General features: G+C 47.4%; 11 protein-coding genes and 1 non-coding gene across 12 annotated transcripts; 5 read left to right on the top strand and 7 right to left on the bottom strand.

The window, feature by feature from the left end:
• Positions 1-492: 492 nt before the first annotated feature.
• On the bottom strand, positions 493-1,203 carry ASPWEDRAFT_35481 (uncharacterized protein). The gene has a single exon (XM_040834239.1). The coding sequence runs from the start codon at positions 1,072-1,074 to the stop codon at positions 616-618; it is 459 nt and encodes a 152-aa protein (XP_040695540.1). The 5' UTR covers positions 1,075-1,203; the 3' UTR covers positions 493-615.
• Positions 1,204-2,309: 1,106 nt separating this feature from the next.
• ASPWEDRAFT_167856 (uncharacterized protein) lies at positions 2,310-2,739 on the top strand (the record flags this gene model as incomplete). The annotated part of the gene is made up of 3 exons (XM_040830208.1): positions 2,310-2,433; positions 2,487-2,504; positions 2,564-2,739. The coding sequence occupies 3 exons, from the start codon at positions 2,310-2,312 to the stop codon at positions 2,737-2,739; spliced, it is 318 nt and encodes a 105-aa protein (XP_040695539.1).
• Positions 2,740-3,711: 972 nt separating this feature from the next.
• pldA (putative phospholipase PldA) lies at positions 3,712-6,697 on the bottom strand. Its single transcript, XM_040834238.1, has 8 exons — positions 6,610-6,697; positions 6,137-6,537; positions 5,922-6,074; positions 5,237-5,858; positions 4,921-5,181; positions 4,416-4,873; positions 3,813-4,361; positions 3,712-3,745 (listed from the first exon to the last, which is right to left on the bottom strand). The coding sequence occupies exons 1-8, from the start codon at positions 6,668-6,670 to the stop codon at positions 3,731-3,733; spliced, it is 2,520 nt and encodes an 839-aa protein (XP_040695538.1). The 5' UTR covers positions 6,671-6,697; the 3' UTR covers positions 3,712-3,730.
• On the top strand, positions 6,478-7,401 carry ASPWEDRAFT_35473 (uncharacterized protein). Its single transcript, XM_040834237.1, has 2 exons — positions 6,478-7,139; positions 7,284-7,401. Exon 1 carries the CDS (start codon positions 6,792-6,794, stop codon positions 7,014-7,016), a length of 225 nt encoding a protein of 74 aa, XP_040695537.1. The 5' UTR covers positions 6,478-6,791; the 3' UTR covers positions 7,017-7,139; positions 7,284-7,401.
• Positions 6,661-9,090, top strand: ASPWEDRAFT_732975 (DUF890 domain protein; the record flags this gene model as incomplete). The annotated part of the gene is made up of 10 exons (XM_040839304.1): positions 6,661-7,049; positions 7,290-7,373; positions 7,436-7,483; positions 7,531-7,656; positions 7,717-7,815; positions 7,873-7,946; positions 8,006-8,138; positions 8,201-8,291; positions 8,345-8,608; positions 8,680-9,090. The coding sequence occupies exons 1-10, from the start codon at positions 7,036-7,038 to the stop codon at positions 9,088-9,090; spliced, it is 1,344 nt and encodes a 447-aa protein (XP_040695536.1). The 5' UTR covers positions 6,661-7,035.
• A 185-nt stretch (positions 9,091-9,275) lies between these two features.
• ASPWEDRAFT_167853 (tetratricopeptide repeat protein) lies at positions 9,276-12,215 on the bottom strand (the record flags this gene model as incomplete). The annotated part of the gene is made up of 1 exon (XM_040830207.1): positions 9,276-12,215. The coding sequence occupies one exon, from the start codon at positions 12,213-12,215 to the stop codon at positions 9,276-9,278; it is 2,940 nt and encodes a 979-aa protein (XP_040695535.1).
• A 721-nt stretch (positions 12,216-12,936) lies between these two features.
• On the top strand, positions 12,937-13,021 carry ASPWEDRAFT_t19. Its single transcript has one exon. It is a non-coding gene; the product is annotated as a tRNA-Asp (tRNA).
• A 207-nt stretch (positions 13,022-13,228) lies between these two features.
• Positions 13,229-14,846, bottom strand: ASPWEDRAFT_167852 (glycoside hydrolase family 5 protein; the record flags this gene model as incomplete). Its single annotated transcript, XM_040830206.1, has 4 exons — positions 13,229-13,897; positions 13,960-14,340; positions 14,400-14,671; positions 14,726-14,846. 4 exons carry the CDS (start codon positions 14,844-14,846, stop codon positions 13,229-13,231), a joined length of 1,443 nt encoding a protein of 480 aa, XP_040695534.1.
• A 282-nt stretch (positions 14,847-15,128) lies between these two features.
• Positions 15,129-18,801, bottom strand: ASPWEDRAFT_288598 (putative APSES transcription factor (MbpA)). The gene is made up of 4 exons (XM_040833194.1): positions 18,572-18,801; positions 18,088-18,454; positions 16,317-18,018; positions 15,129-16,257 (listed from the first exon to the last, which is right to left on the bottom strand). Exons 2-4 carry the CDS (start codon positions 18,394-18,396, stop codon positions 15,572-15,574), a joined length of 2,697 nt encoding a protein of 898 aa, XP_040695533.1. The 5' UTR covers positions 18,397-18,454; positions 18,572-18,801; the 3' UTR covers positions 15,129-15,571.
• Positions 18,802-19,030: 229 nt separating this feature from the next.
• ASPWEDRAFT_99516 (uncharacterized protein) lies at positions 19,031-20,053 on the top strand (the record flags this gene model as incomplete). The annotated part of the gene is made up of 1 exon (XM_040839667.1): positions 19,031-20,053. The coding sequence occupies one exon, from the start codon at positions 19,031-19,033 to the stop codon at positions 20,051-20,053; it is 1,023 nt and encodes a 340-aa protein (XP_040695532.1).
• Positions 20,054-20,554: 501 nt separating this feature from the next.
• On the bottom strand, positions 20,555-21,954 carry ASPWEDRAFT_48327 (uncharacterized protein; the record flags this gene model as incomplete). Its single annotated transcript, XM_040837093.1, has 5 exons — positions 20,555-20,757; positions 20,813-20,972; positions 21,028-21,323; positions 21,371-21,687; positions 21,737-21,954. 5 exons carry the CDS (start codon positions 21,952-21,954, stop codon positions 20,555-20,557), a joined length of 1,194 nt encoding a protein of 397 aa, XP_040695531.1.
• Positions 21,955-22,314: 360 nt separating this feature from the next.
• Positions 22,315-23,193, bottom strand: ASPWEDRAFT_288594 (uncharacterized protein). Its single transcript, XM_040833193.1, has one exon. It carries the CDS (start codon positions 23,095-23,097, stop codon positions 22,528-22,530), a length of 570 nt encoding a protein of 189 aa, XP_040695530.1. The 5' UTR covers positions 23,098-23,193; the 3' UTR covers positions 22,315-22,527.
• Between the last annotated feature and the right edge of the window lie 1,596 nt (positions 23,194-24,789).

Raw genomic sequence — 24,789 nt, 5'->3', positions numbered from 1 at the left:
AATGGCCTTGGTCCCCAATTCCCGGATTCCCCTGTTGGCCCAACCTGGCTTGGGTGACTCCCGAGTGTTTTAGTATGTAGGGGGAGGAGGGCGCTCTAAGATGATGATTTGCTGGTCATTCCAGAAACTAAAACGAGAAGGTCAAAAAAAAAAAAAAAGAAAAGAAAAGAAAGGAAAAAGAAAAAACACTCACACACAGGTTTGCAACTACTAATTCGACACGAATTTAGTATCGGTGGAGTGCAGCCCTGGTCAGGCTGGTCGCGAGTAAATTGTTATTATTATTATTATTATTATTATTTTCCTATGATATCGCCCAGACGACTACAACCGGTGATGATAATATGACCTGCCGGTTACCGTCCGTAACTGGTCCTAGGGTGGCCATCGTCGGGAATAGACCATGGAATAAACCATGATGCAAACCCATATGATGGCAGAATATGATGGCAGCGACAAAGTCCCGGAAAAAGAAGAAGAAACTGAAATCATCTGTGCTACTATTCTTATTTCTCTTGGGCCTGATGAACTCCTCCACCAGCCGGTCTACCAGGTGTACTAGTCCCAGGTCCAGATACTAGAGCCACTCTAGTCACACTCAATTACTGAACCTGGTTACTGGGCCTGTGGATCCTCTGCAAATGCCCGTGATCGGCTCAGATCTGCGACTGCGAGGGGGGCTTGACTCGACCTGAGCTGAGCCGAGTCTGACCGAGGAGAACTTGGGGATGGTCCTTTTGAAACCATCAATCGGAGTGCCCGTCTGTAAGTGCGCGAGGTACGTACAGCACATATGTATACCATCATTCGATGGGCCAAAAGGACAGATCGGATGGTCCTGCCGCGCGTTGGCTCATTTTTTATGTTTCTGTTGGACCAGAGCAGAAAATCGAATGTAACATTATGTTCGGCTGGTTTCTGACTCTGATTTGTCCAGGGAAATATTCCAAGCTTCTGATCCCAGCTTGCGGTCAATATGAAGATCATCGCCAGGATCGAATCAGACGGTGCATTCGACAAGCGACGGGGATCTCCTCCATCACCATGCATCGGTGGGGAGCCATTGAGAGGCATCAAAGCCCATTTAGCGATGCAGAGAGAAGGAATGAAAAATAAAAAAAATAAATAAATTTAATTCAAATCATAGTGAAGCGACAAGAACAATGGACAGAGAAAAGAAAAAAAGAAAAGAACTAGTGCTGGTGGGTAAACAGGGACTATCACGACTCTGCGTCGAGAGCAGGGAATGCCTTCCCGGAACCTTGGATCTGGATCTCTTTTTATTTTTTATTTTTTTAAATTTCCCTTTCTTGTCAGTTCGTCACGATTCCGATCGAAGATGATACAAGTCCAACAACAACAAAGTACCGCCATGGCCATCGACTGCCTTCTTTGCTTCTTCTGCTTCGATCCGCGAGGCTAATTAATCCCAGGCACCGCAGGGCTGGAAAGGACAGTGCTTCCTCGATCTCCAATCAGAAGCAGGCGATGCTATCGATCGGGCTTTGGGGGCTCTGAGATCGATTATCTACGGTATTTTTGTCAACCTGCTAATTATATAGAAACCATCATTTCTGATCTCCTCCATACCTGCCTCCCTGGCTACGACTCTTCCCATCCACATCCATCGCTTTTCCGCTCTGTGTTCCCCCAAAATCTGCACGGAACGTCCCGGTGTCCACCAACTAACTTTCATACATCATCTGTATTCCAATTGTTCTGGTTTTCTTTTTTGAAGTCTCCACAGGAACTAATGGACCTTGGACGACAATAATCGGGATCTTACATTGTTGAGAACACCCTTCCAATCTTGTCAGGGAAGCGCTGGGAAGTACGTTTCTCGCAGCGAATCCTGGGTCTACGTGGTGCTTGCCTTCGTCCACCCCAAAAGGGATATGTCCATCTTGAATTTCTTCTTCTACAGGACTGCTATATATATGATGGAGTGCTCGCCCAGTTCCATTCCAATCCATCATCACAACTCTCTCATTCATTCTTAACCTTGTCTTCCTTCAACATCTACATTACCAGGCTTCTTCTACCTTGCACCTTCCCAAGATCTCTTCATCCCTTCAATCATCTCGACCCATTCCACCTTGTTCTACCAATCTCCTCCATATCAACTTGATAAGACACCAGTATCCCATAATAACCCGGGGGTCAATCAATTGCTTCAACTTCAACTCGGCCTGTTCAGTGACACAAATACTCCTTCCGGTGAGTGACCACGGCGAGGGGATGACCATTGCCACCCAAGCGGTATCTGACTGTGCTGCGCCATAGAGAAATAAACAAACACAAGACGAAAAATGGCCAACCAATGCTCCGGTCATGTTTTTGCCATTGTCCAGGCTACCAATGGGAATATTCTCACCTGGCGCTGTTCGGACTGCAATTCGGGTCCCTTTGTGGCAATCTGGCGCTGCAAGATCTGTGGCCACTGTCGCTGCAATGCATGCCACACCGCTAAAGCATAGAAACGGTAGCATCGTACACCTTCCTCAGTATGTACATGGCCTACCCTTTTTGTGGAACTGTCACGCTGATCTCTCGAATTTCCCAGTCCCATTTTGGATCCACACGGCATTTCTGGTTCTAAACGGCCTCGTTGCAGCCTTGCAGGGACCCCTGCATTTGGCACTTGCAGTCTGCTTCTGGTCACCTTCTCCATCCATCTCCACCCCTGGGAAACTCTTTGGACACTTCACATTTGGCTTCCCAGCCTATGAACGACCTTAAACGAATGACAGTGAACAGGATGTTATATCCGATCGGTTTAGGTCGTATAGCAGACTGATCTGTCACATGGCAGGCTACACCTATCACACAGAAGAAGCCCATGGAATTGTTCTTTGCTCGTGGACAACCGAAAAAAAAGGGGTGAAGGAGGAAAAAAGTGTTTCGCATTCTTCTCTGATGATTCCCAATTCGCGATACCATTTTTCTTTCCTTTTTCTTTTTAATGAAGCAGAAACACGGCCGAATTTTGCTATGCTTATTGCTCGCCTTGTTTCTTAGTTTGTTTCTTTCCTTTTCTGTTTTCCTTTCCCCCAGCAACTGCATCAAGTTCGGGATCACTCACTGGTCGAGAGTTACTTAGCGACAAAAGTCTTTTCTGCTCTGCGCTGGTTGCTGTTCGCTTTTATTGTTTGATTCGTTGGTTTCGATTTTCTGGCCTTTCTATGGCCTCCTTTTTCGATACTTGTTTTTTTTTTTGGCTTTCTGTTGGGTGTTCTGCTTGGGGCACTGGATAGATAAATTACCTTTTACATAGACTGCCTGCCTTCCTGTAGGCAGGTTTGCAGCAAATGCACTAATTATAATTTCCCACTTGATATTTGTGTTCATTGTCCATTCCGAGTTATACGACGTGTATGGGCTAAAAATTCTTGACTGAGTCTTAAATGTACCGGTGAAAGTTCCCATCCATTACATTCCAACACATAAATAAAAGACACCCAAATTGATGGGCTTGGTTTTCCGAGACATGTGTCAGCCCTACTATTGGTCCCATCTTGTTGGGAATGCTGAGGGCATCGATTTGAGTTCAATTGATATGTAAATAATGTGCATATAATTGTAAATATAGATACGGGGTAGAGCATATGCGCAGCACATGGGTTATTTCAAATTGTACTGTACAAGAACAGATTTTACTTTCCAATTTCAAAATATTTCCAAGGTATTCACTAAACGCTGGTATATTTCCGAAAAAAAAAAAGTTCGTTGCTCATGTGTAGATACTCTGGAGAATATCAGTTAGTATGTCTCATATCACGTCATGTCAGATTTCAGACAGAAGTCTAGCTTACCTCGGTGATCTGGTTCACAGATAGACCAGGCTCCGCCATCTCGGCATCCTTCAGGAACTCCAAAGGCATCCAGACGAGGTGACCCTTGATTTTGTCGAGGTGTTCTCTCACTTCCTTGACGGGCCGGTAAGGGTCGAATAGATGTCCCTGCTTCGATCCACCGCGAGGGGTAAAGGTGTCGTAGTCGTCGAAGTTTAGGATCTTGTCATCCGGGTCTGCGCGGAAGAGCATTCTGTATACTTCCGTGTTGACGGTGGCGCGCTCAGTCCACATATTCCAAAGTGACTCACTGAGGGGATCCACGACAAAGTCGTCTTCGGGACCCTCTTCGTTGGCGTTCATGCAGACATTCGGGGGCTGGGCGTTGGGGTGTTTCGAGGCATCATAGTCTTGCGAGGGCAACAAACCAAGATGTTCTCTCCACAGGTGTCGTCGAAGTGTGGCGGCGTGGCGTCCAGCCTTGTACGGCTTGCCATCCATCGTTGTGTGGATGAAATCTTGGTCTTCCATGACGATAGCAAGTTCACTGTCGTGGAATCCAAGTTGCGACTAGTACAATCAGCATGTATCCTTATTGGCTAGGTAAATAGTGTCGTGTCTTACCCGATCATTGATGTTGGCACTACCACAGATAGCAATTCTGTCATCGGCAATGAGCACCTTGCCGTGAATGTAGAGCTCTTCTTGGACAAAGTTTTCTTTCTCATCCTCGGGGTCTCCCTGCCAGGGCTCGTCTGACATCTTGCCCCCGTGGAGCATGGTCGTGTGAGCAACAGTATCCTTGCTGACTTCCTCTCCTGTATCATGGTGGCGGCGCTTTTCCTCAAATCTGCGTAGTCGATCAATGCGTTCTTCCTTCTCCGCATTACCGGTATCGTAGCTCTTCTCATTCTTGTCACCTGCCTTTCCGATGGCGGGGTGGACACTATCACTCATGATGGATTCGGCCAGACCACGTTGGATGTCATTGTAGCTCACCCCAGCCTCCTTCTCAAGCTCCACCAAAGCGGGGGTCTTGTTTATACGGTCATATGCACGCAGGTTAAACAAGAAAATGTGTTCTGGTTGTGTCAGCTCGTATCTTCTGCAAGGGAAACTCTTGACTCACCCCTTGGGTCAACTCCTTGCGCAGAAATCTGCCCAAAGATGGAGTGCTCGCCACGGCAGATAGACTTGTATTGGTAGTCCATGATCGCACGGGTGCCAGCAGCTTCGTTCTGCCGGAGGTCTCCAGCAAAACCGGGAATTGCTGGGATCAAAATGATAATTCTGAACTTTCTTCCTTCCTTACCGGCCCGGACACAGGCGTCGACGATAGCACGCCCAATCAGATTATGAATAGGTGCTTGCTTATCGCCAGTAGAGGTGACTAGGTAATGTTAGCATATATTTCCCCGCTTCCAACTTCCCACTTGAAAGCTTACTGAAGAACTGATTTTCAATGTAAACGTAGTGCTGAGCATTGCTGATGATCTCATAATAGGCGTTTTGAATGCTGTGCTCAGGCAAAATCCCACTACTCCAGTCGGCGCTGCTGCGCACGATCTGTGCCCGCACGCTTCCTTGATTGCCGTGGGGTTTGGAGCTCAATGGGGTAAAGGGATGCTGAACATAGTCACCAACGGGGAATTTTGGACGTTGAACAGCGACAAGATCTTCATCGTCACCGGTGCGCCCTTCGAGTAAGAGCCAATCGACGCTCTCGTCTCGCTTATACTTATCACGTTTGATAAAGTTCCAGCGTAGGACGAAATGTTCGGCGATATCGTAAACGCAATCTCCGATCAAGCCCATGGCAACATCGTGCCATGGCATTCGGCCATATTCGGCCTTGCTCAATTCATTATCCTGCCACGCCTCCACGCTCTGGAAATCCATGATACGGTTATTGTTGAACTCTTGGCCTGGGAAGACTTCATTCTCCATATTCAAGGGATGGACATCAGCCAGCGGGTGCTGGTTAGCATCCCATCTTCCGAAACACAGGTCAATACCACCAATAAAGGCCAACTCGTAATCAATGACAATAAACTTCTCGTGGTGTGCCTGTTGCCTTAGGTCAGCAGCCTTTCTCGGATGTCAAATGCTTCGCTACGGGTTCAAACACACCCAGTACAATGTCATATCAGCACCATTCTCGAAAACGTTGTGATCCGGGTGTCGAAGGACTCGGATATTGTTGTAACCAGGGCTTCCTTCGGGACACAGACTTTCCAACGCATGTTTGGTGTGGGCCGAGTTGCAAGTGAGGGCTTGGTTCACCTATTATGAATTGGCATGAGCATTTCCATATCCCGGAACCATCATCTATTCATCCAGCTCACCTCCTTGTACACAATCACATAGATCTTCACACCGGCTTCCGCACGGCGTTTGAGTATTTGATCAAGTCGCCATTCCTGGTTCACAAACGGGGGTCGTCGAAGGAACAACTCGGGGGAAAGCCACCAGTCTTCAATGTAGATGACCTCTTTGGCGTTCTCAAGGGCGATGGAAACTGCCCAGAGGTAGTCCAGCGCATCGACATACCATTTGACCTTGTTGTTCTCGTGAACCGGGGCAAACGACTCATATCGGTGGGACTCCGCAATTGCACTTCTCTTCCTGTCTGTCGCTTGCTCGTGTTCCTCGTCATGACGATGGTTAGGGTTTACCAGGTTGAAGAACTTTCCCATCTGGTGCTTGAGATGGTATGCCTTGGCTGTGGCATCGTGTAAACCCGAGTCTACCCAAAATTATGTGGTGTTAGTTCAGCTCAGCTCAACACTCCAAGAATTTTTTTAGAACTGATCTTGACCTTTGAAGGCACCCTCCACAAAGTGGAGATCTCGTTCCAGCCTCTGTTTTAATTTGTCCATGGCGACACACCCGCGAACGAGTCAATGATTCACAGGGAATTGAAAACGAGATAATCTGCAGGGGGAAAAAAAGCCAATCGACCAAAAGACCGATCTCAGACTTTTTGATCGTTAAACTGCAATGCAGGAAAATGGAGAACCAGAGACGGAGGGATGGAGGGGATTATGTACGTGGGATGAAACGCGTCTTCCCCGCCATGACATAAGGGATCTGCTTGGCCTTATCGCCTTAGGCCAGTTAAGCGCAGCTTCTGTCGCAGCCAATTTCAGCGGTCAGCGACCGATTGTCTTGGTATATCTCCACACTTCAGCTCGCCTTTTCGATGGCTTAATTGCAGCCTGGTGATTCCTTTGATCGCCAGCTTATGTCCACAAGAAGGTGATCCGGTTCCTTTTTTCCCGTGGTCCCTTTTTCTTCGTTCCTTTGGAACCCAAAAAGACTTTGGATCTACCCCACCAACACCCAGCGGTAAGAAAAGCACCCGTTCTTGCAATACGTGAGGATTCTATCGTCATGACTCAGGTGACTTTACCTGTATGCCATCTTCGTTGATATTCCAAATTGTCGCTTTGCTGCAGGGTTCTTCATAGGCTAACGATACACACCCTCCAGCACTAGCATCATGAAGGCAACTCGAAATATCTACAAAAATGACGTCGACTTTACGACGCTGGCTTTGCAGTCGCCTGATTTCGCCAAATAGTATGTCTATGATTGTGGTAATATTTTAGTGGCTTTTGGTCTAGAAGCTGAACGATCCACAGCGTGAAGCCGAATGGTCAGCTGGATTTTACCGATCCAAATGCCGTCCGGTAGGCGAAGAACCACAGCATGTTGGCTAAGGCTGATTGGCTTTTAGACAATTGACGAAGAGTCTGCTGCAGCGAGATTTCAACTTGAAGGTTGACATTCCTGAAAATAGACTATGTCCACCAGTATGTATAAACTATAAAAAATCTCATGCTGGTCTAATTATTGCTCTTAGGTACCCAACAGGTAAAACGAGCATTTGAACCACCAAAATCCTCCGTCTGACTACCAGTAGATTAAACTATATCCTATGGCTTCAAGACCTTATAGACACCACGGGAGACGAGTATCGGGATGACTTTGACCCCGATAGAGAGGTTCTCGGGCTTGATATGTACGCAGTCATTAACTCTTTAGTCCTTGTTGAACAACAGTTTTCTAACTATTGCAGAGGAACAGGCTGTTGCAGTATATACCCGCTTCTGGGAAGCGCCTTGAGGCCGCATTGGAATTTCGTGGCAACCGGTAAGTCAAAAGCTTGACTATTCCATGTTTCAAATCAGAAGAACTCATGACGTGAGTAGATATCGATGAAGGAAACTTCCAATCCTCCAAAAAGACCGTGTCGGCGAATGAACTTGAATCTCGAATCCAGATAATTAAGACTGACCCCAAAGATGACCTCATTCCATTGCAGTCAAAACTAGGAGCTGAGAGGTATGCAGAACCCTGTGATCTAGTCGAACTTTCAAGCTCAAATCAACGTGATTATAATCTAGCCTGGATTTCACCATGTGTAACCCTCCGTTCTATGAATCTCGTGACGAAATGATTGCTTCAGCAACGGAAAAGGAGAGACCACCATTCTCGGTAAGTTGCATCTGAACTATTACAAGAAATCAGTCACTGAGAAGAGTGCACAGGCATGCACAGGTGCAGAGGTTGAGATGGTTACCGCTGGTGGCGAAATAGATTTTGTAACGCGCATGATCGAGGAGAGTCTTCGTCTTCGCGAACAAGTCGTGTGGTATACCTCCATGCTCGGGAAACTGAGCAGTGTCTCCGTCATCGTAGAGAAATTGATTGAGCACAAAAATCACAATTATGCCGTGACAGAGTTCGTCCAGGGCAACAAAACACGACGATGGGCGGTAGCATGGTCATGGACTGACCTGCGCCCGGCAATGGTATGTCCCCTTCCTTTAGTTCAAGTTTATTCCACGCTGTGGTAATACCATCGATACTTACCAGCCAACAGAACATAGCTAGAGGCATTACCGGCTTCCCCAAACATCTCCTACCCTTCCCCTCAGAATTCACCTTTGACATACCAACTGCATCAATCGACGATATAAGCAACAAAGTCGACGCCGAGCTCAGTACCCTTTCTATCCAGTGGAACTGGCGTAAAAATCTCGGCACGGGCGTAGGATTCGCGATGGAAAACGTCTGGTCCCGTCAAGCGCGCCGGAAAATGCAGTTAGCCGGGGCAGGTCACAAGGCCGAGATTGACGACTCCAAAGCCGCGTTGGGATTCAAGGTGCAGTTGAGGCAGGATAGGATTGAGGAAAAGGGGGTGCGGGTTCTGGTTAGATGGCTCAAGGGGACTGATTCTGTTCTGTTTGAGAGTTTTTGTGGGATGTTGAAGAGAAAGGTAGAGAATCGGTAGACTGCGATTATAAGATATGGCGGTGCTGCTTCTGTCCTATTATAGCAGGAATACAGCCAGTCTTCTGCAAAGCATGAGAAATCAACAGGAAATCAAATTTTATGCAAGTCTTAAACCAATATCAAGACAAGAAACGCTGATTGTGATAACATTTCTCATTAACAAACATTCCATCTATATCCCATCTAACCACTTCCCATCTCACTCTGCAACCCCTTCAAACGAGTCCAGCCCTCGCTGTCCTCCCAGAAGTCTTTGCCCTTACCCAGGATTCCCCTAACAGCACTACGGGCCTTGAATCGCCAGTCCTTGGCAACGAGCTCGGCCTCTCCATCGGCAACGCCTTCTTGGCCCTCCTTATCCATCGGGCCAAACTTGGCGTAGCCATCACAAACCAGCTTCTCTGTCGCCCGGACAACTTCCGACCACTTCTTCTCATCGCCCATCTGGAACGCACCCTGTGTTGATGAGGCGATGGTGGCACGCCAGGCCTTCTCATTGGCTTCGAATGCCTTGGATGGCCGCTCACGCCACTGCTCCACGCGGGCGACGACGAGCCAGAGCCGGGCGGAGTGGGTGATCAATGGCACAACATGGTCGTCAACGAGTGAAAGGATCTGACCGGGGACTGTACCACTGCGGATGACACGGTTGGCAGGCAGCGATGGGTCTTCGTTGATATCGATCAGAAGCTTCTCATACTCGTAATTGTTGATGAGAAAGTCGACCAGAATGGACAGAATGGGAAGATCAACACTTTCTTCACCCTTCTTCGGGCCAAGAATTTCGATGAGTCGTTTCTGGGCGTGAACGACATCTTGAAATGGTGTGAATGGAGGCGGAATTGAAGCTGCTACTGTCAAGACGTTATCCCAAATGCGAGCGTCAACGTGTTTGAGGTGTGCGGCGCGGTGGAGGGCTGCAAGGGCCCCCCGCTTACGCTTAAATGGGTCTTTTTGCTTCTTCGGAGCCGGTTGTTCGTCTTCTTCGTCGTCGAGCTTTTCTTGAGTAGTATTAGTCGTTTCTGTCTCCTCATCATCATCTTCTTCTGTCGCTGGTCTGGGGTTTCGGAGCATAGCTGCGGCAAGGTTACTCCATGCTTCGGCATCGGTGTCTTCAATCTGAACAGTCCGTTGAAAAGAAGCGACGGCGTTATCCCATTGCTGCAACTCGAGCTGGACACAACCAAGAGCGAACCAGGCACCATGGTTGAGCGGGTTGATGTGAAGACTTTTGCGGTAGGCATCCTCTGCCTTCTCCAGAGCGGGGGGCTTCAAGGTGAGATAGTGACGAGCCAAAGAGCGTTGGGCACGGGCATAACGCTTGTTGGAGACATCCCAAGCACGCTCGTACATAGTTGGATCCGTATCGATGTCACCCAGAATACAGAACAATCGTGGAGCATCAGCAGGAAGGGGAGAAAGTTCGGGACCTTCGAATTTCTCCTTGTCCTCATCCTGTACAACCCTGTTGGTGGGTTCGTAGAGCTGTCCACGAACGATATTTTTGGCCTTCTCTTCTTTTTCAGTGGCGGCGTAACAGAGAGCTGCTTCAGCCCACATCTGTAGGCGCTCGTAAATGTCAAGAGCGGTTCGCAAACCTCCGATGTTCACCCATCGTTCTGCCAGCTCTGACTCGAGGTCCCATCTGGTCGAGAAGCTCAAGGGCCAGATATACTCAAGTCGTTCAGCAGCGGATGCGGATTCTGACTCCTCGGGTCTGGGGAGGAAGGTTGTCGGTTTTTCGACAGCCGTAGTGGCGTCTGTGTCAGAGGTGGCAGTGTCCGCGATGATCTGGTCAACGAGGGCTTGCAACTGCAAAACTGCTCTCTCAACTGTACGCGCTCTATAGCCTTCGACTCTACTTCGGACAAGCAAGGCTTGGGTGTAGATCTGCCAGTTGGAGCTACCACCCTCAAGGACACGGTTTGCGTAGGGTTGGGTTTCTTCTCGGGTCAATCCGTTATCGGGTGAGGTGTTGGTGATGGCCGATGCCATAGCCAAAAGGATGGCGGAGTCAATAGGGTCAAGGATGGGCTGGTTTCCGGCGTCTAGGGATGCCAAGGTAGGTGATAGAGAGGACTCGTCTTGGACGGTCACGGGCTTATCTTTGGGTGCCTGTTCCGTATCCTTGGTAAAAGAGATAGACTCCAGAAGGGTATCATCATTGAGATCCAGGTTCTTGGGCCCTGACGGTTGAGTAGTGTCCTTCTCGGGGGAAGAGATATCGTCAGAACTCTTGGCTAAAACAACGAGTTGACTGATGTCGCGCTCTTGGAACTTGGTTCTCTTTCCCAGCTTTCCAACCAAAGCAAACTCGAATTTCCTCAGTGCTGCAGCCTGTTCAATGTCTGCTCTGGCTTTGATGTCGAATCCATGGTGAGTATTGATAGTTGCTCGTTCCAGGAGGAATATTCCTTTTTCTTGCGGAGAAGAGACCGAGTTTTCACCCAGTAAAGCCTTCGCCAGCTCCTCAACACCATTATAGATTTCATTTTGCAATGTGCCGGTGACTTCCGAAAGCATCTTCTGGTGGAGGAAATTAACACGCATTCTAAGTGTCCGAGCCATCAAGGGACCGTTTTCCTGCAAGACATTTGCGTCGACCAGGACGGCCTTTGCCACAGAGAAAAGCTCCACATTAGGTGTCAACTTGTAAGCGGCCTCACCATCCACAGAGAGCTCGCGAATGGCGTGGGCGCGGACAGCTTTGAGAGTGGCGGCATCAGACTGGATAGCAGATGGGAAGATGACCTCAGCCGGGCTAAAGTTCAACGGAGGACCAGTGACATTGGACTGCAGAAAACCGAACAGAGCAGCCTGACCGATGTGAAGTAGTTGAGAACGTTGTTGCTCAGGTGTAAGGCCATCTATCGAAGTCTGCGAGATTGCTCTCGTCTTTTCAGCAACAAAGCTGGTGTAGGATGTTTCTCCACTAGAAACACGGTTGATGGTATCTTGATCCGATGAGTCATGTCCAAAGATTGCCTTTGCCAGGGGCAACTGCAGGATTGGAAAGATCTGTGCATCCTCCAAGCGCACGGGGTTGAACTGTCCCTTCAGCGGCGATGCAACGTCGAACAAAGTGTTCAACGATGTGGGGTAGGAATCGGTAGATTCGGCCATTTTGGAAGATGATATCTTTTATTCAGTCGATCAGAAAAAGATAAATGATCTGGGGATATTTAATAGATATGATATCTCTATCAGAGCAGCCAATGGGGTATAATGTCGTGCTCTTTTGTAGGTATCTGATATGACTCGATCTTCAAATTGTCGACTTCAGACAGGGTGATCAAGGCAGTCGATGTGCTCACAGGGACATGCTGCATGCGTCTAACTGCACTTGAGAGCTGTCAGATAAGATACGACAGCAACAATAGCAGCAAAGAACTAGGCCGTTGGAGATGAGAAGCAATTAATGTTGATCGACCCCGCCAACAGGAGTTTTTTTTCGTCGCTTTTTTTTATCGATAAGCCAGAAATTTCGGCGGGGATGGTGGGGTCACGGGATGTGGCATTAGCGGGGTGTCTAGTAACTGCTTTGTAATCTGCACTGCAGATCGCAAAGATACGCACATTCGAGGTTATACGCACAGTATTCTAGAATCATATGGTAGAACAACGCAAAATTGATAATCAAATCAATTCATTGGAGCACAATGAAGCCCTCATGGTGGTATAAATAGTATTTACAAAAATTAATTATTCAGCGGTCAACATACATCCACTATGTACTTGGTATCTGTGATTAGTATGCGATTTAATTGCTGTTGTCTTGAAAAGGGTCATATTTCTCAATAACGACAAAACTTTCAGCCAAGCAACTGAGATAACTCAGTTGGAATCTTCCTTGGTCTAGTGGTCATGATTTCCGCTTGTCATTAAGCTGATAAGCGCGGGAGACCGGGGTTCGATTCCCCGAGGGAGAGATTCTTTTTTGCTAATTTTTTCTGCATCTCGTTCAGCCATTTTATTCTCGTTGTTTTCCCCATTCTTGTCTTTTCCCCGGGTGTTTTAATATGTTCATCTGCATTAAGAGGTGATCTAATAGGTCCGTTGTTCGTGTGTTACTATATAAGTCTTCTTTGGGCAGCTATCCACGGGCTATATATCGGCCATATGAAGAAACAGTAAGATCAAGACCCAGGAACACCAGAATGACACTTCAGAATCTCATTGAGCCCCCCTCTTTGAACACACTCATCGAAATGAAAACTATACGCCAAAGCCTCTAGCTCGTCCTCACCCATCCCCCGAAACAGCCCTGCAAACTCATCCGCAAACGAAGCCGCCAAAAAGGTCTGGAACACCGCACGGAGTAAATGTCGCTTCGTATCCCAGGATGTGGGATATGTATTTCTTGCTGTTGGGCTGACTTTATCGATCCATTCAACGAGCGGTGCTAGTGCTGCCTCGGGCTCGGAAGAGGGTCGTCTTCCCCAAGAATCAAGCCAGAGTTGATTCTTCTTCTCTAGGAAAGACTGAATTGTGGTATTCCACTTGCTATCTGGGCTGGTGTGAATCATTCCCTGGAGGCCAATGTCTTTGTATAACCAGATGGACCAGTGGATGTTGTATTTGTCGTATATGCGTAGTTGCTCACCAAGCAAACTGTATCTCTCTTGGTTGATGGCCCCAGCTTCTGCATCTATTCGTGGATCTGCATAGACTGGACCAAATTCACCGTTCCAGATTGGTGTGCCATGCTGGGTCATAAACTGTGCCTTGCGGAGGAACTGACTCTCGAGGAGCTGCTTTTGCTCTGGAGTGCCTTGATATCGTTCACCTGTAGGGAATCCCATCGACTGAGTAACACCAATCAGCCATCAAGCCATCAAACCACGACAGACAGAGAGAAGAAACCCACAGAATAGTCATGAATAGCGTAAACGCAATTGGGAAGTACTTTATCAAACTCCCTCCACTCCATCGCAAACGTATTTCCATCCAACCACAGAATATGATTTGGATCAACCACCCGAATAGCCTTCTCAATGCGCTCATAAAAGGCTGGCAGTCGTATATGTTCTGGATCGCAGGGCTCGTTGAGAGGATTGTATCCTGCAACCCAGGAGTTGTTCCTATATCGGGCCGCAATCTGCTCCCATAGCCACACGGTCCTGTCTTGGTGGTCTTTGTAGTCCCAGAAAGCAGCGTAGTTTGTGGGATTGTCCGAATGCCAGTCTCCGTTTTGGCCACCGGGGACGGCGTGCATGTCCAGGATTGTGTATATCCTTTCTTTTGCGCACTGCCTGGTATTTAGTAACGAAACCTTTACCTCAAAAATCCAGAGAGCACTCCACTCACCAAACCAATCACCCGATCCAGATGCCTAAACCCAGACTCCTTCAGCACGCGCGGATTCATATCATCCTCCAGATGGCGATAGTTAAATGGAATCCGAATACAGTTCAGCCCAAGTCCCGCAACAAACCTAGCATCCGCCTCTGTAAAGAAAAACTCCAGCCACTTGTTGAAGAAGAAATCGTATTTCTCGGGCCCCAGGGCTTTGTGCATTGCAGCGTGTGATGCTGCGCTGCGACTCGTGGCCTGGATATCCGGTGATGAAGTTTTCCATACTGAGAGGGAGTCGTTAATTTGAAATCATGATCGGAAAGTGTTTGTCGGGACACAAATCATGGAAGGAGGGAAATACTTTAGATATCCCCCAATGGCCACCCCTCGAAGAACGACTTCCCGGCCATTGTTGTCCACAACTTTGCTACCTTCAACTCGTAGAATTCCCGTAGTCATCTTTGTAATTATTTTATGAATAAGTTTGGTTGCTGTGTGTAAATATATTGGTCCACTGTAGCCTGATGAGAATTTGACAAGACGACTAGGACCACTGGGCCTTTTATCCTGTCTAGACTACTGGTAGATGCACGCCATTGTCCATGATCTGAGGATTGCATATGATGACAGGCGGGGTAAGCTCAGCTCGCCTATCCCATCCTGTAGATTAGTCTGGATGTATACACATGGCGGATAATTTGGGCTATTTAGGCTGATATCCCAAGACAAGACACGAAGACAAGACACGAAGACAAGACACGAAGACAAGACACGAAGACAAGACACCAAGACAAAGTGTGGATGGCAGCCAAGAATCCAGAATCTGAAAATTTAAACGATGCAGTTTGTTGCAGTCGAAGACATGGAATCATGATTGATGGAATTTTGCCAAAAAGAACAGAAGCATGATCAGCTTGGCATCAAACTTGATGCAGCCATGAATGAAATAATATAACATGATCTAAACTCATTATATCTGCCCTCAGGGTATCTGTAAACACAGACTGAATGCTGAAAAACGCCACAAAAGGCACAATGAAGATAACTCCACGAATGCTTGTAAAACAAAATCCCATATATGAACAATACCTCCTTGCGTAGCTGAATCCAAGGACAGTCAGATAAACAAAAGTATTGACGCGAAATATCGTAAACTTCGAAAAGAACTAGTCGTGAAGAGCCCTCTACCAATCCTGGCCACGGTCTCTCATCAAAATCTCAATAGCCTCGTCTTCGGGTACTGGGTTATCGTTGATTTCCTTGACACACTGTGTTAATCCCTCGGCAGCCTCATCAACTTGCTCAGCTGTCCAATTTGTACACGCTATTACCATTCGTCGGTAGTTTTCCCCAAGTACCACATTCTTGGACCTGAGCCGGCCCACCTCAGAAAATAATTCCCCGTTGAAATCTTGGTAACATTTTATGCGTTGTTGCAATGTCCCAACGGATGGTAACGATGCAAGATAGGCGGCCTGTTGCTCGGAAAATCCAGAGGCAGGGTCAAAGTCTTCAGGGAATATGGACTCGAATTCGGCAACTTCAACCCCAGAGTCTTTGTCGGCATCTCCAACCGTGACAATTTTTGATGGACCGAGCGATTGACTGTGAGCATTCTTCAGGTTTGCAACAAGATCTTGGGACGATCTTTCCAGATTTTTTATCCGTCTTTCGAGCTCCACACGGTCTGATGATCTGCGCCTTAATTCATCAAGCTGTTTTTGCTCAATTTGCCGCGCCTTCGCAGTTTCCCGGATTTTTGAATGCCAGTGGTCAAACTTCTCTTGCTTCTTTGTCAAATTCGAAGATAGCTCCTTGTCAATACTGCTTAATGTTTCCTGCACCATTGTGTTGATTTGGGATAATGTTGCTAAGCCATCGTTAGTATCTTGGGAAATCCTCGTTTTGCGAACACGGTTAGGTTCTTACTGTCAAGAATTTCTTTCTTTGCCTTGGCAAGTTGATCTGTGAAGGAATCATTCCTATTCCCAGACTGCTGGGATTGCGGATTGCCGTCTATCATATCAACGCCGACACCGTAGTCTGCAGGCCGGAGACCAGTGTGATTGGGTATGTGAGGATCCGCACCCACTTCCAGAAGTTGAGGCACGAGGACAGAACGTGCACGGCCTGCCAGATTGAGTGCAGTATCTCCCTGGTCATCACGGAGATTGACTATTTCCGAGATAAATCGACCCAGTGTTATGACTTGGCCTGGTTGTAGACCATTCTGCCCTTTATCGATGGCACCATTGGAGATCTGCTGGCCGACTGAAGTCCCCCCATGACGGACTATGAACTCAAGCAATGCTTCCATGTAGTGCTTGGCTGACACATGACCTCCGCCCCCGGTTGCTGCCATCACTGCAATATGGTGGAGGATTGTACGTCCGCTAAAGTCAACCATGTCAATAGTGGGAGCAAGCACCTGCAGTAAACGCGGGAAGCTTCGGTAATCAAGATTGTTTCTTGTCCCAACAGACTTTTGCAATGCCGTTTCCCCAGCGCCATTTAGACGGAAAATACTGACACCCTTCTCAATAAGTGCATGCACTAATGGCATACGGGCAAGCATAGCTGCCCAGTGCAGAGCGTTGTTCCGATACTCGTCGAGTGGAATCTCTAGGTCATCGCCGCTTAGCTGTAGTAGAGCAGGGTGGTTTGAGAAATCTTTGGTCCGTTTATCAAGGAACAGCGTCATGATCAGCTTCATCTTCTGAAACCTGTGTGGTGTTGAGGGCGCGGCAACGGGCTCTGAGCCACGTGGGTTGCCATCCGCCATAGAATTTGAAATATCCATGTCCTGGTAGAAGGAGTCATTGGGTTCAGTTGGTGTTGGCTCATGCATTGACAATGTCGAAGGTTCACGATGCATTCCAAACGACGGTGGGTGGTTGGAGGAAGATCTGATGCGCTTCAGAGGAGGCTCCATGGGCTCCTCATGATCAAGGCCTGAGGCATCATTGGGCGGATATCGATTGCTGTTCTGGAAGTTGCTCCCGAAGCCACTATCAGACGTCACACTATACATGCTTTGCTGGCTGTTGTAGGGCATCGTGGACTCTTGGCTGCTCATCTGTTGCGAAGGCCTGCGAATCATACTCGTTCGTCTATTGTCAGTGCCCCGAGCGGCAGGGGAGTCGAAACGAGCTTTACTGATAGCGTTGACGGCGGTCGCGGCAGTGCGAGAGATGTTCTGGAAGAAAGTGCCCTGTTGTGGTTGACTCACACCACGATTATCCACACCGCTGTAGAGACGTTTCCTTTGTGCGGCCATCGCTTGTTCCTTCGTAGGTGTATCCAACGTATCGTGCACCGCAGGGTTGGTTCCATTGGGGGCCATGTCATATTCAAGAAGGGGCCTCAGCATTTCTTCGACGTTATATTCCCGGCAAAGGTCGACGCCTCTTTGGTAATTCACCCAGGTCCCCTGATATTTTCCGTACCCTCCTTGTACTTTTTCATGTTCACCGGCCGCAATTTCCTTTTCGAGAGTTTTTGTTCTTCTGGCTTTCGCTACCCCGGCAACCTTAAGAATCTGTGTGGCATTCAACCAAGAGTCGGAGCGACGCTTCATGACGGCGACCCCATTGACTTCCATTTCGTAAACCGCGATATTCGAATAGACGGCCTATGTTGTGGAAGGAGCGGTGAGTATATTGACTTTAGAAGGAAAGTCAACGAAAAAGGAAAGACATACCCTGTAGATCTGAGGCTTGAACTCTTCATGATATGTCATCATTGGCCCATAACCATTCGATTCCTCCATCCCACTAAAACTGTTTCTAGCCATGTTCGGCATACCGTTGGGATAGTTAAACGACATGGTTGACTGTTGCGATCCCTTGGGTGGTGGTGTTGCTCGGGGAGTTGAGGCGACGGATTGGGAAGCATTGAAGGATCCCATTTGCGATTGCGAGTATTGTAACCCATTACCGGACCCCATACTGCTCTGCGAGTACGACACGGGCAGGCCTGGTCGCGCTACATTGTGGTTGTTGGAAGCCATCGGTCCGAATTGAATTCACAGTCGGGGCTCTAACCCAGAGGCTGCGCACATGTGATACCTAAAAGAATGACTAGATATCAGTACTATGTACAGCTTTCCTACAGACACAATGGCATGTCGTCTAAAGGCATAGATATTCAAAGGAAAAAAGAGGAAAGTATGTGGGGAAATGCACCTATCTTGGGATCTGCTCGGACAAGGCGCGCGAGGAGGCGAAAGTAGGCGCGTGGCTAGCGCAACGGGGATCGCGAAAAGGGAGGCAGAACAAGGCGGAAGAGGAATGGGATGGATCAGTGGGCATGTATACCATCCAGGATGAGTTAAAAATACTGATGAAATCAGACAAAAAAATTATCTCCCTCAGCCAGGCCCAGATGAGATAGAACGTGCATGCAAACAGGGAGATCGTGGTGAGAAAGTCGCGGGGTTTCGCTCTGGGTCGCGTTTTCTGCCTAGCGTCGTTTTTCGCGTAACTTAAAGCAGCTATTTCCCTTTCGGGTGTCTTTTTCTCACCACTCTCTGCTTTTGGTCTGCATGCACGAAGAGCAGAGCCTCATGGAAACAAGAATCGAGGGAATTTTTGGTTAATACTTTCAATTCTTGACAGTGAACCTACGCTTGACCCATGTCTCAGATGTCGGTCTTGAAGGCTGTTCCTCGCGAACACTGGCGACATCTCTACCGTGCCACGATTCGCGAATGCTCCTATCTTCCGGACCCGATCGCCAGACAATTTATGCAAAAACACTGTACTGAAAGGTTTCGACGATACTGGAACAGCCCCGAGTTGCGATCCGACTTCTACCGGCAACATCGTCTCCGAAAAGATGCCTCAAAGAACCTATCCGTGTTGCAACGAGCCAACCAAGGATATTCCAAACCTCTCGAAAAGATCCTTCGAATGTCATACGGGCGAGTAGGGAAGCGAAGATGGGAGTTATTGCAGATCATGCTTACACCGGAAATGCCGGAAAACACGGCGGCTGTGCTAGATTTGATCCAAAAACCGACTATGCTTGAGGACAACTGGAAACCTCCATCTATCGTGGTGGATCTTATAAAATCCCAGCACAGCAACGGATTGATCGCCCAGCTTGGAGTTCGCACACCGGTTAAGACCCTCGAGCCACCGATACCGAAAGAAGATATCTGGGGGAAGCCGCTTTCTCGATCACGCCAACGAAATATTAGAAAAAGATGGTACAGGGCTGCACTTGGGAGTCTTCTTCCACCGCTCCCACAAGCGGAACTCAAGACTCTGGAGGGTTTACTTGCTGGGACTATTGCCTGGCAACAACCGAAGAAGAGGATCCCACTTGGGCTTTCGCATCAGACCGAACAAAATCTCACTGCAAAGTTCTTGGCTATGGGTCCTGAGAAGGGGGTAACGTTCCGAGAATTCGCCAATGGGCGACCGCACAATATTACGCATCGGTTTATGCAGAGGCTTTGGAGACGCATATCATGTCTAGTCCCGCGAGAAGAGCGATATGGCCCGACCCAGAAGCTCGGTTTCCAATGGGGGACAATCAGACCGACCCAGAAGTTGTCTATCGTTGTAGAGCCTAGTATCTTCGACAATGTTGATGCGAGAGGAAAGATGACAAAAGCGCAGGAGAAGCAGGGCTCTGCGGGTAGTTTGGAGGATGTTGATTGATTTGTCTTCTGAAATGAGACAACTTAGCACTACGCTGATACAGCAGTATATCTCCAATCGAGCAGTACTCGACACCCAAGGGAGTAAAAATCCTATGGCCTAGTGCCGAACTACGGTTCTGGCACAACCAGATTTGGGCCATGCTTGGAACTGGCCTTGCACACCCATTGGAGTCTATGACATAACGCCCTGGGGAGAAAGCCAGACCGTAAACACCATAGCTTGAAAATGCTATGGCTTTTATCTTGGAAGCCAGAAGCTCCAGATATTACAGTTCCCAACCGCTAGATAGCAATAGCTATATACACATTTGGATAGGATTAATGCATTGTACACTACCTATATACTCTGGCAAGGTTTGCTGCCACGGAGGTGATTACCGACTGATCGTTTCTTTCTTTCACCGAAGAACGCGATTGTCGAGATGCAGATATCCGCTACTGGCATCAGGCCATTGATACGTGAAACCTGGACCTGTCTCGTATTCCAATAGACCTTGGATCAAATAAGACCCCTAGCAGCCAACACCGGCTGCATAAAAAAGCTATCATACGCAAGTTCCTCTGCAGTTGAACGCTCTTCAGGAATCCAACGAAGAATGCTTCTCAAAAATCCCAGAAAAAGCTCCTTATCCTGACCAGAAAACTGCCCTTCTCTCATATCGAGCGATTGTTCGGGTATGGGTATAGAACCTTTCCAGTTACCTAAAATGGAAAATTAGAATATAGCAGTTCACTAAGGGGAGAGAAAACAATGTACCTTGCTCATCCCAGTATTGGAGACATTTATCACTTCGTTTGAGAAATTCTAGAGGAGGGGGTCCCATGAGGGATACCATTTCTGCCAGATGCTGCTCGTCGTCTAGGATGCGGTTTTTCTTTGCGAAGAAGAGGTGGCCGTTCTGCACTAAATCCCAAACCTGGAATAATAATGTTAGATATGAGTGATGTTTCGAATTCATAAAGGGTAACCACCATAACGCCAATCGACCACACGTCGACCTTAGAATCCCACTCCATGCCCAAGATTACTTCCGGTGCCCTGTAAATCCCAGGCATGACATCTCCCCTGTGCTTTTGATTCCCGATTCTAGCCTCGCCAAGGTCACAGAGAACAGGCAAGCCTGCGCTGAAAGGTGTTGGTTGGGAGTAGTAAATGCTGCGATTATCCAGAACCTTTCGAGCAATTGGGCGCTTCATCTCCTCTTCTTCAATTTGGGAGAGGACAAAGCTGTCTTCGATTCCTTGGAGGATGTTATTTGATGAGACATCTGTGAAGTCAGCTCATCTTCCACAGAACCTATTGATGTAAACGTACCAGTATGAACGACATGGTTTTGATGAAGAAAGGCCAGTGCTATACAGAGAAGCTGAGTGCCCCTTTGGATAAGATCCTTGGAGAACTTGTTTTCAGGCAGCAAACCCTGAAATCCGGTGAAGCTCATCCCGAGGGGTTGATAAACCAAGCACTTGTGTTTTCCATGAGGGCCGACAACATCAAACGTGTCCAGGACAACACGAACTAGCTTTTTACCAGGATGGTTGTTGGAATTCCTCAGGTGCTCGGAAATGGTAATCTCATGATCTGGCTGTTGCCCGCGAACACATACCTTGAGTGTATAATATTCATTGTGTCTATAGCATTTAGAATCCGTTATGAACAAGTGTTGATTGGATGACTTACTGAAGATCTCGACAAAGCCAGGCTGTAGAAGACGTCCCATACCCAAGCTTCGAGACGATCTGGTATCGAGACTCGAAGACTTGGCCAATATGAACGGGATAGTAATTTTCCGGAGCATACAATGGAAGCTCCTCTTCTTCTAACTTCTCCGAGGAGTCTAGTTCAACGAAGCCTGTCGTAGGGAACTGACGTGGAGGGAGTGTTGGGAGCGAAGCCATGCGTCGCGTCAAGGCACGATGCGGGAGAAGACGCGTGTCAAGTGAACATCGTAAAGATGGTAGTCGTCTCATTAAACTCCATCGAAATGCTAACATATTTCAAGACGAATCTGCTAAAAAGTTAGATGTAGTTGACAGGAGGATGGGATATCTGATCTTACCCCCTTGTTCTTGAGTCACAGGCACAGGTGATCGACGCACGCCCTTAAAACACAGCAGGCCATATTCATCCACATTTGGCCTTCCTCCAAGTCTCTTCATATACTTGGTATGGGAGATACAAGACCGATTGAAGCCGTCCTGCCAGACCTCCTCCATCTCCTCTCGAAATTTAGTCTTGGGTATGCCTGCTCTTATCCTCAACTTTTCAAAAAAGACATAGCCCGCATAAAGCACCGTATTTGTATTTCCATTCTTAGGTCACCGCTGCCTCAGAACTTCCCGCAGTGATTTCCTACAAATTGTCTTCTTGTCCTTGCGAGGAAATGCTGCTCTGGTAATCCGAGGAAACTTGTTTGGTTGACATCGGGTTGGGCAAGATGGGCTTCGATCTTCTGGCGCATGGTATTACAATTATCGTAGACAGACATTTTCGGATTCTTCACCTTCAAGGTAGATATCAGAGACATCGTATCTGGCCCGTTCTTCTTCGTTAAGTGTATTTCCCTTCTGTGGCTGTTTCTTTTGCTGCCCGGGGCCTGGTAATGTCACTGGTGCTGCTGAGTCGGTTCTCTCCTCTTGGTTTTGGTCTACGACCTGGGGAGGCCTGTTCCGTAGCTTCTGGAGATCGTGTGCGCGTTGGATCTCCTTGATTCTCATTTCATGGGCGTGCCATTCATCCCACAATTCCTTGGGCGTTTTCAGTTCCTCAGTATTGTCATACTGAATACTCGTAGGGGCCATCGCTTCTTCCCCTTTATTCTGGCCCACAAATAACGAGGATACACTTAGTGGGCCTGGAGCTGTGTGTTCGTGTTGAATATCATTTGCTCTCTCGTTGAATTGTAATTCTTGCCGCCTTTCCGTGCTTTCTCGCCTCTCGCGAAACACGGTTTCTTCATCTCGATTCACGAACAACGATTCGCTCCGTGACCTCGGAGTTTGATCTATACGGCTGAATATCATTTGTTCCATCATTCTCATTCAGTCCCTGCAAGACGAAACTGGTGATTCGATCTTCGCCTTCATTACCATCAAGGGAGAGTTACTGTTGCCTCTCGCTCTTGGTCCTCATTGTCTGACTCGACGTCGAATCCAGCTAATGTGGTGTTTCTTTTTCTGTCCATTCTTCTATTCTTCTTTCCTCCTCCTTTTCAGCTCTCTCTTTCGTTGATTAATGCGTGGTTGGATTGTTTTGCCTGAAGTGAAAAAGTTTGGTGTGTCGTGTTCGGATCAACAAAATTCGACGCGTCGGATGGCATCATTGATGAATCTAGTTATCGAATTTCCATATTTTATTGATGATGCTTATTTTATGCTTAATTATGGAACATTCCTATTTAATACGTTCATTATGGATGGATAAGAAATTACCACTACTAGATGAAAATTAAACACAAATTTGGCTACTCGGCTACACAACATCCGACAACACTCGTACTCTACAGCCATCAATGCATTGACAACCATAGATGATGGACACATCCATTCTAGGCAGCAGAGGGCGAAAATTGAATTGATATCTGACCATGATGAAGAGGATGGAATATTTCTGATTTAGTTATTCACATAGCCATCTCTGCCTAATCTCTTCCATATTACCATTTGTATACTAGATGAATTACATCTATACAGTGAAGCAGAGTCAATGAATTCATCGTACTAGAATCCTCAATTAACGACTGCCTATTCATGAATATTTAGAGCGATTTTTTCCATATCTAATCCTTCTTCCTTTCTCATCCTCATTACACTCCCAATCATAATTTCAATATGCCTTCGGCCTCTGCCTCTTGTTCTTCCATTCAAGAGAATGCCCTACGTCGACACCATGTTCATGGACTTCCTGATGCTTCAACATCCATCCGTGGAATGGGCATTTCTTCTCTTTTGCTCAAGTCTCCTGCCTTTTTCCCGATCTTTTTCTTTCCTTCGACTGGTGGAGTGCATGACGAATGGCTCCACGATACATGGTGACTTTGCAAAATGGCACGCTTTGCACATGGTCTCGCATCGCAGAGTATTACGCTCATCAAATCGGCAGTGAGTATCATTGTTCAAACATCTTCTATACTTCAAACTAACCTAGCAGTGCGTGAGAATTATGCTGTATTTGACAGCATTTTACTTCCCTTCTGCTGCGCAGGTATGTGGTACAGTCTGAATTTATATATTTGTCGATAAGAATGGGTTTATTAATATGCGAGAAATAGAGCGACTGCCCTTCATGGGCATGCCCAGAGGTCTCCGGGCCAGTCTTTGATTATGAAGATAGAGTATGTTACCCAATTTCGAATGCCTGCTATATATGGTTTACTAATACAAGAGAAATAGGAGCTCACCACCCCCTCTCCCACCAACTATTGGCCTCTATGAATTATGAAAAGTGCTGTATATATCTATTGTTGAATATGAGTTGGCTAATATAAGAGAAGCAGGAATATGAGGATATGACGCCGGCCACCCCCCGAATCCCAATACTGCGCCTGCTCCCACCAGACTGCCAACCAGGTATGTGATACAGTATAAACTGCTATATATACATCTGTCAATAGACACAATTTTGCTAATATAAGAGAAGCAAGCAGGAGAATGCTGCCACTGCTGCCGCCCTCTCCGAAAAAGAAAAAGGGAGACTGTTCACGAGGAAGCATGAGGTCGGATGAATGGTCTACT

Source organism: Aspergillus wentii, assembly GCF_001890725.1.
Source record: "Aspergillus wentii DTO 134E9 unplaced genomic scaffold ASPWEscaffold_1, whole genome shotgun sequence".
Classification (NCBI taxonomy): domain Eukaryota; kingdom Fungi; phylum Ascomycota; class Eurotiomycetes; order Eurotiales; family Aspergillaceae; genus Aspergillus; species Aspergillus wentii.
This window is presented reverse-complemented; position numbering and strand designations above follow the sequence as displayed.

Excerpts from the sequence above, each read along its gene's own strand:
- ASPWEDRAFT_35481 (XM_040834239.1), bottom strand. The coding sequence starts at position 1,074 with ATGCCTCTCAATGGCTCCCCACCGATGCATGGTGATGGAGGAGATCCC.
- pldA (XM_040834238.1), bottom strand. The coding sequence starts at position 6,670 with ATGGACAAATTAAAACAGAGGCTGGAACGAGATCTCCACTTTGTGGAG. Across the intron at positions 6,075-6,136 it reads ATGTGATTGTGTACAAGGAG|GTGAACCAAGCCCTCACTTG; the intron begins GTGAGCTGGATG and ends AATTCATAATAG. Across the intron at positions 5,182-5,236 it reads CATTGAAAATCAGTTCTTCA|TCACCTCTACTGGCGATAAG; the intron begins GTAAGCTTTCAA and ends AACATTACCTAG.
- ASPWEDRAFT_35473 (XM_040834237.1), top strand. The coding sequence starts at position 6,792 with ATGCAGGAAAATGGAGAACCAGAGACGGAGGGATGGAGGGGATTATGT.
- ASPWEDRAFT_288598 (XM_040833194.1), bottom strand. The coding sequence starts at position 18,396 with ATGGCTTCCAACAACCACAATGTAGCGCGACCAGGCCTGCCCGTGTCG. Across the intron at positions 18,019-18,087 it reads TCAAGCCTCAGATCTACAGG|GCCGTCTATTCGAATATCGC; the intron begins GTATGTCTTTCC and ends TCCACAACATAG. Across the intron at positions 16,258-16,316 it reads AAAGAAAGAAATTCTTGACA|CAACATTATCCCAAATCAAC; the intron begins GTAAGAACCTAA and ends ACGATGGCTTAG.
- ASPWEDRAFT_288594 (XM_040833193.1), bottom strand. The coding sequence starts at position 23,097 with ATGAGAATGATGGAACAAATGATATTCAGCCGTATAGATCAAACTCCG.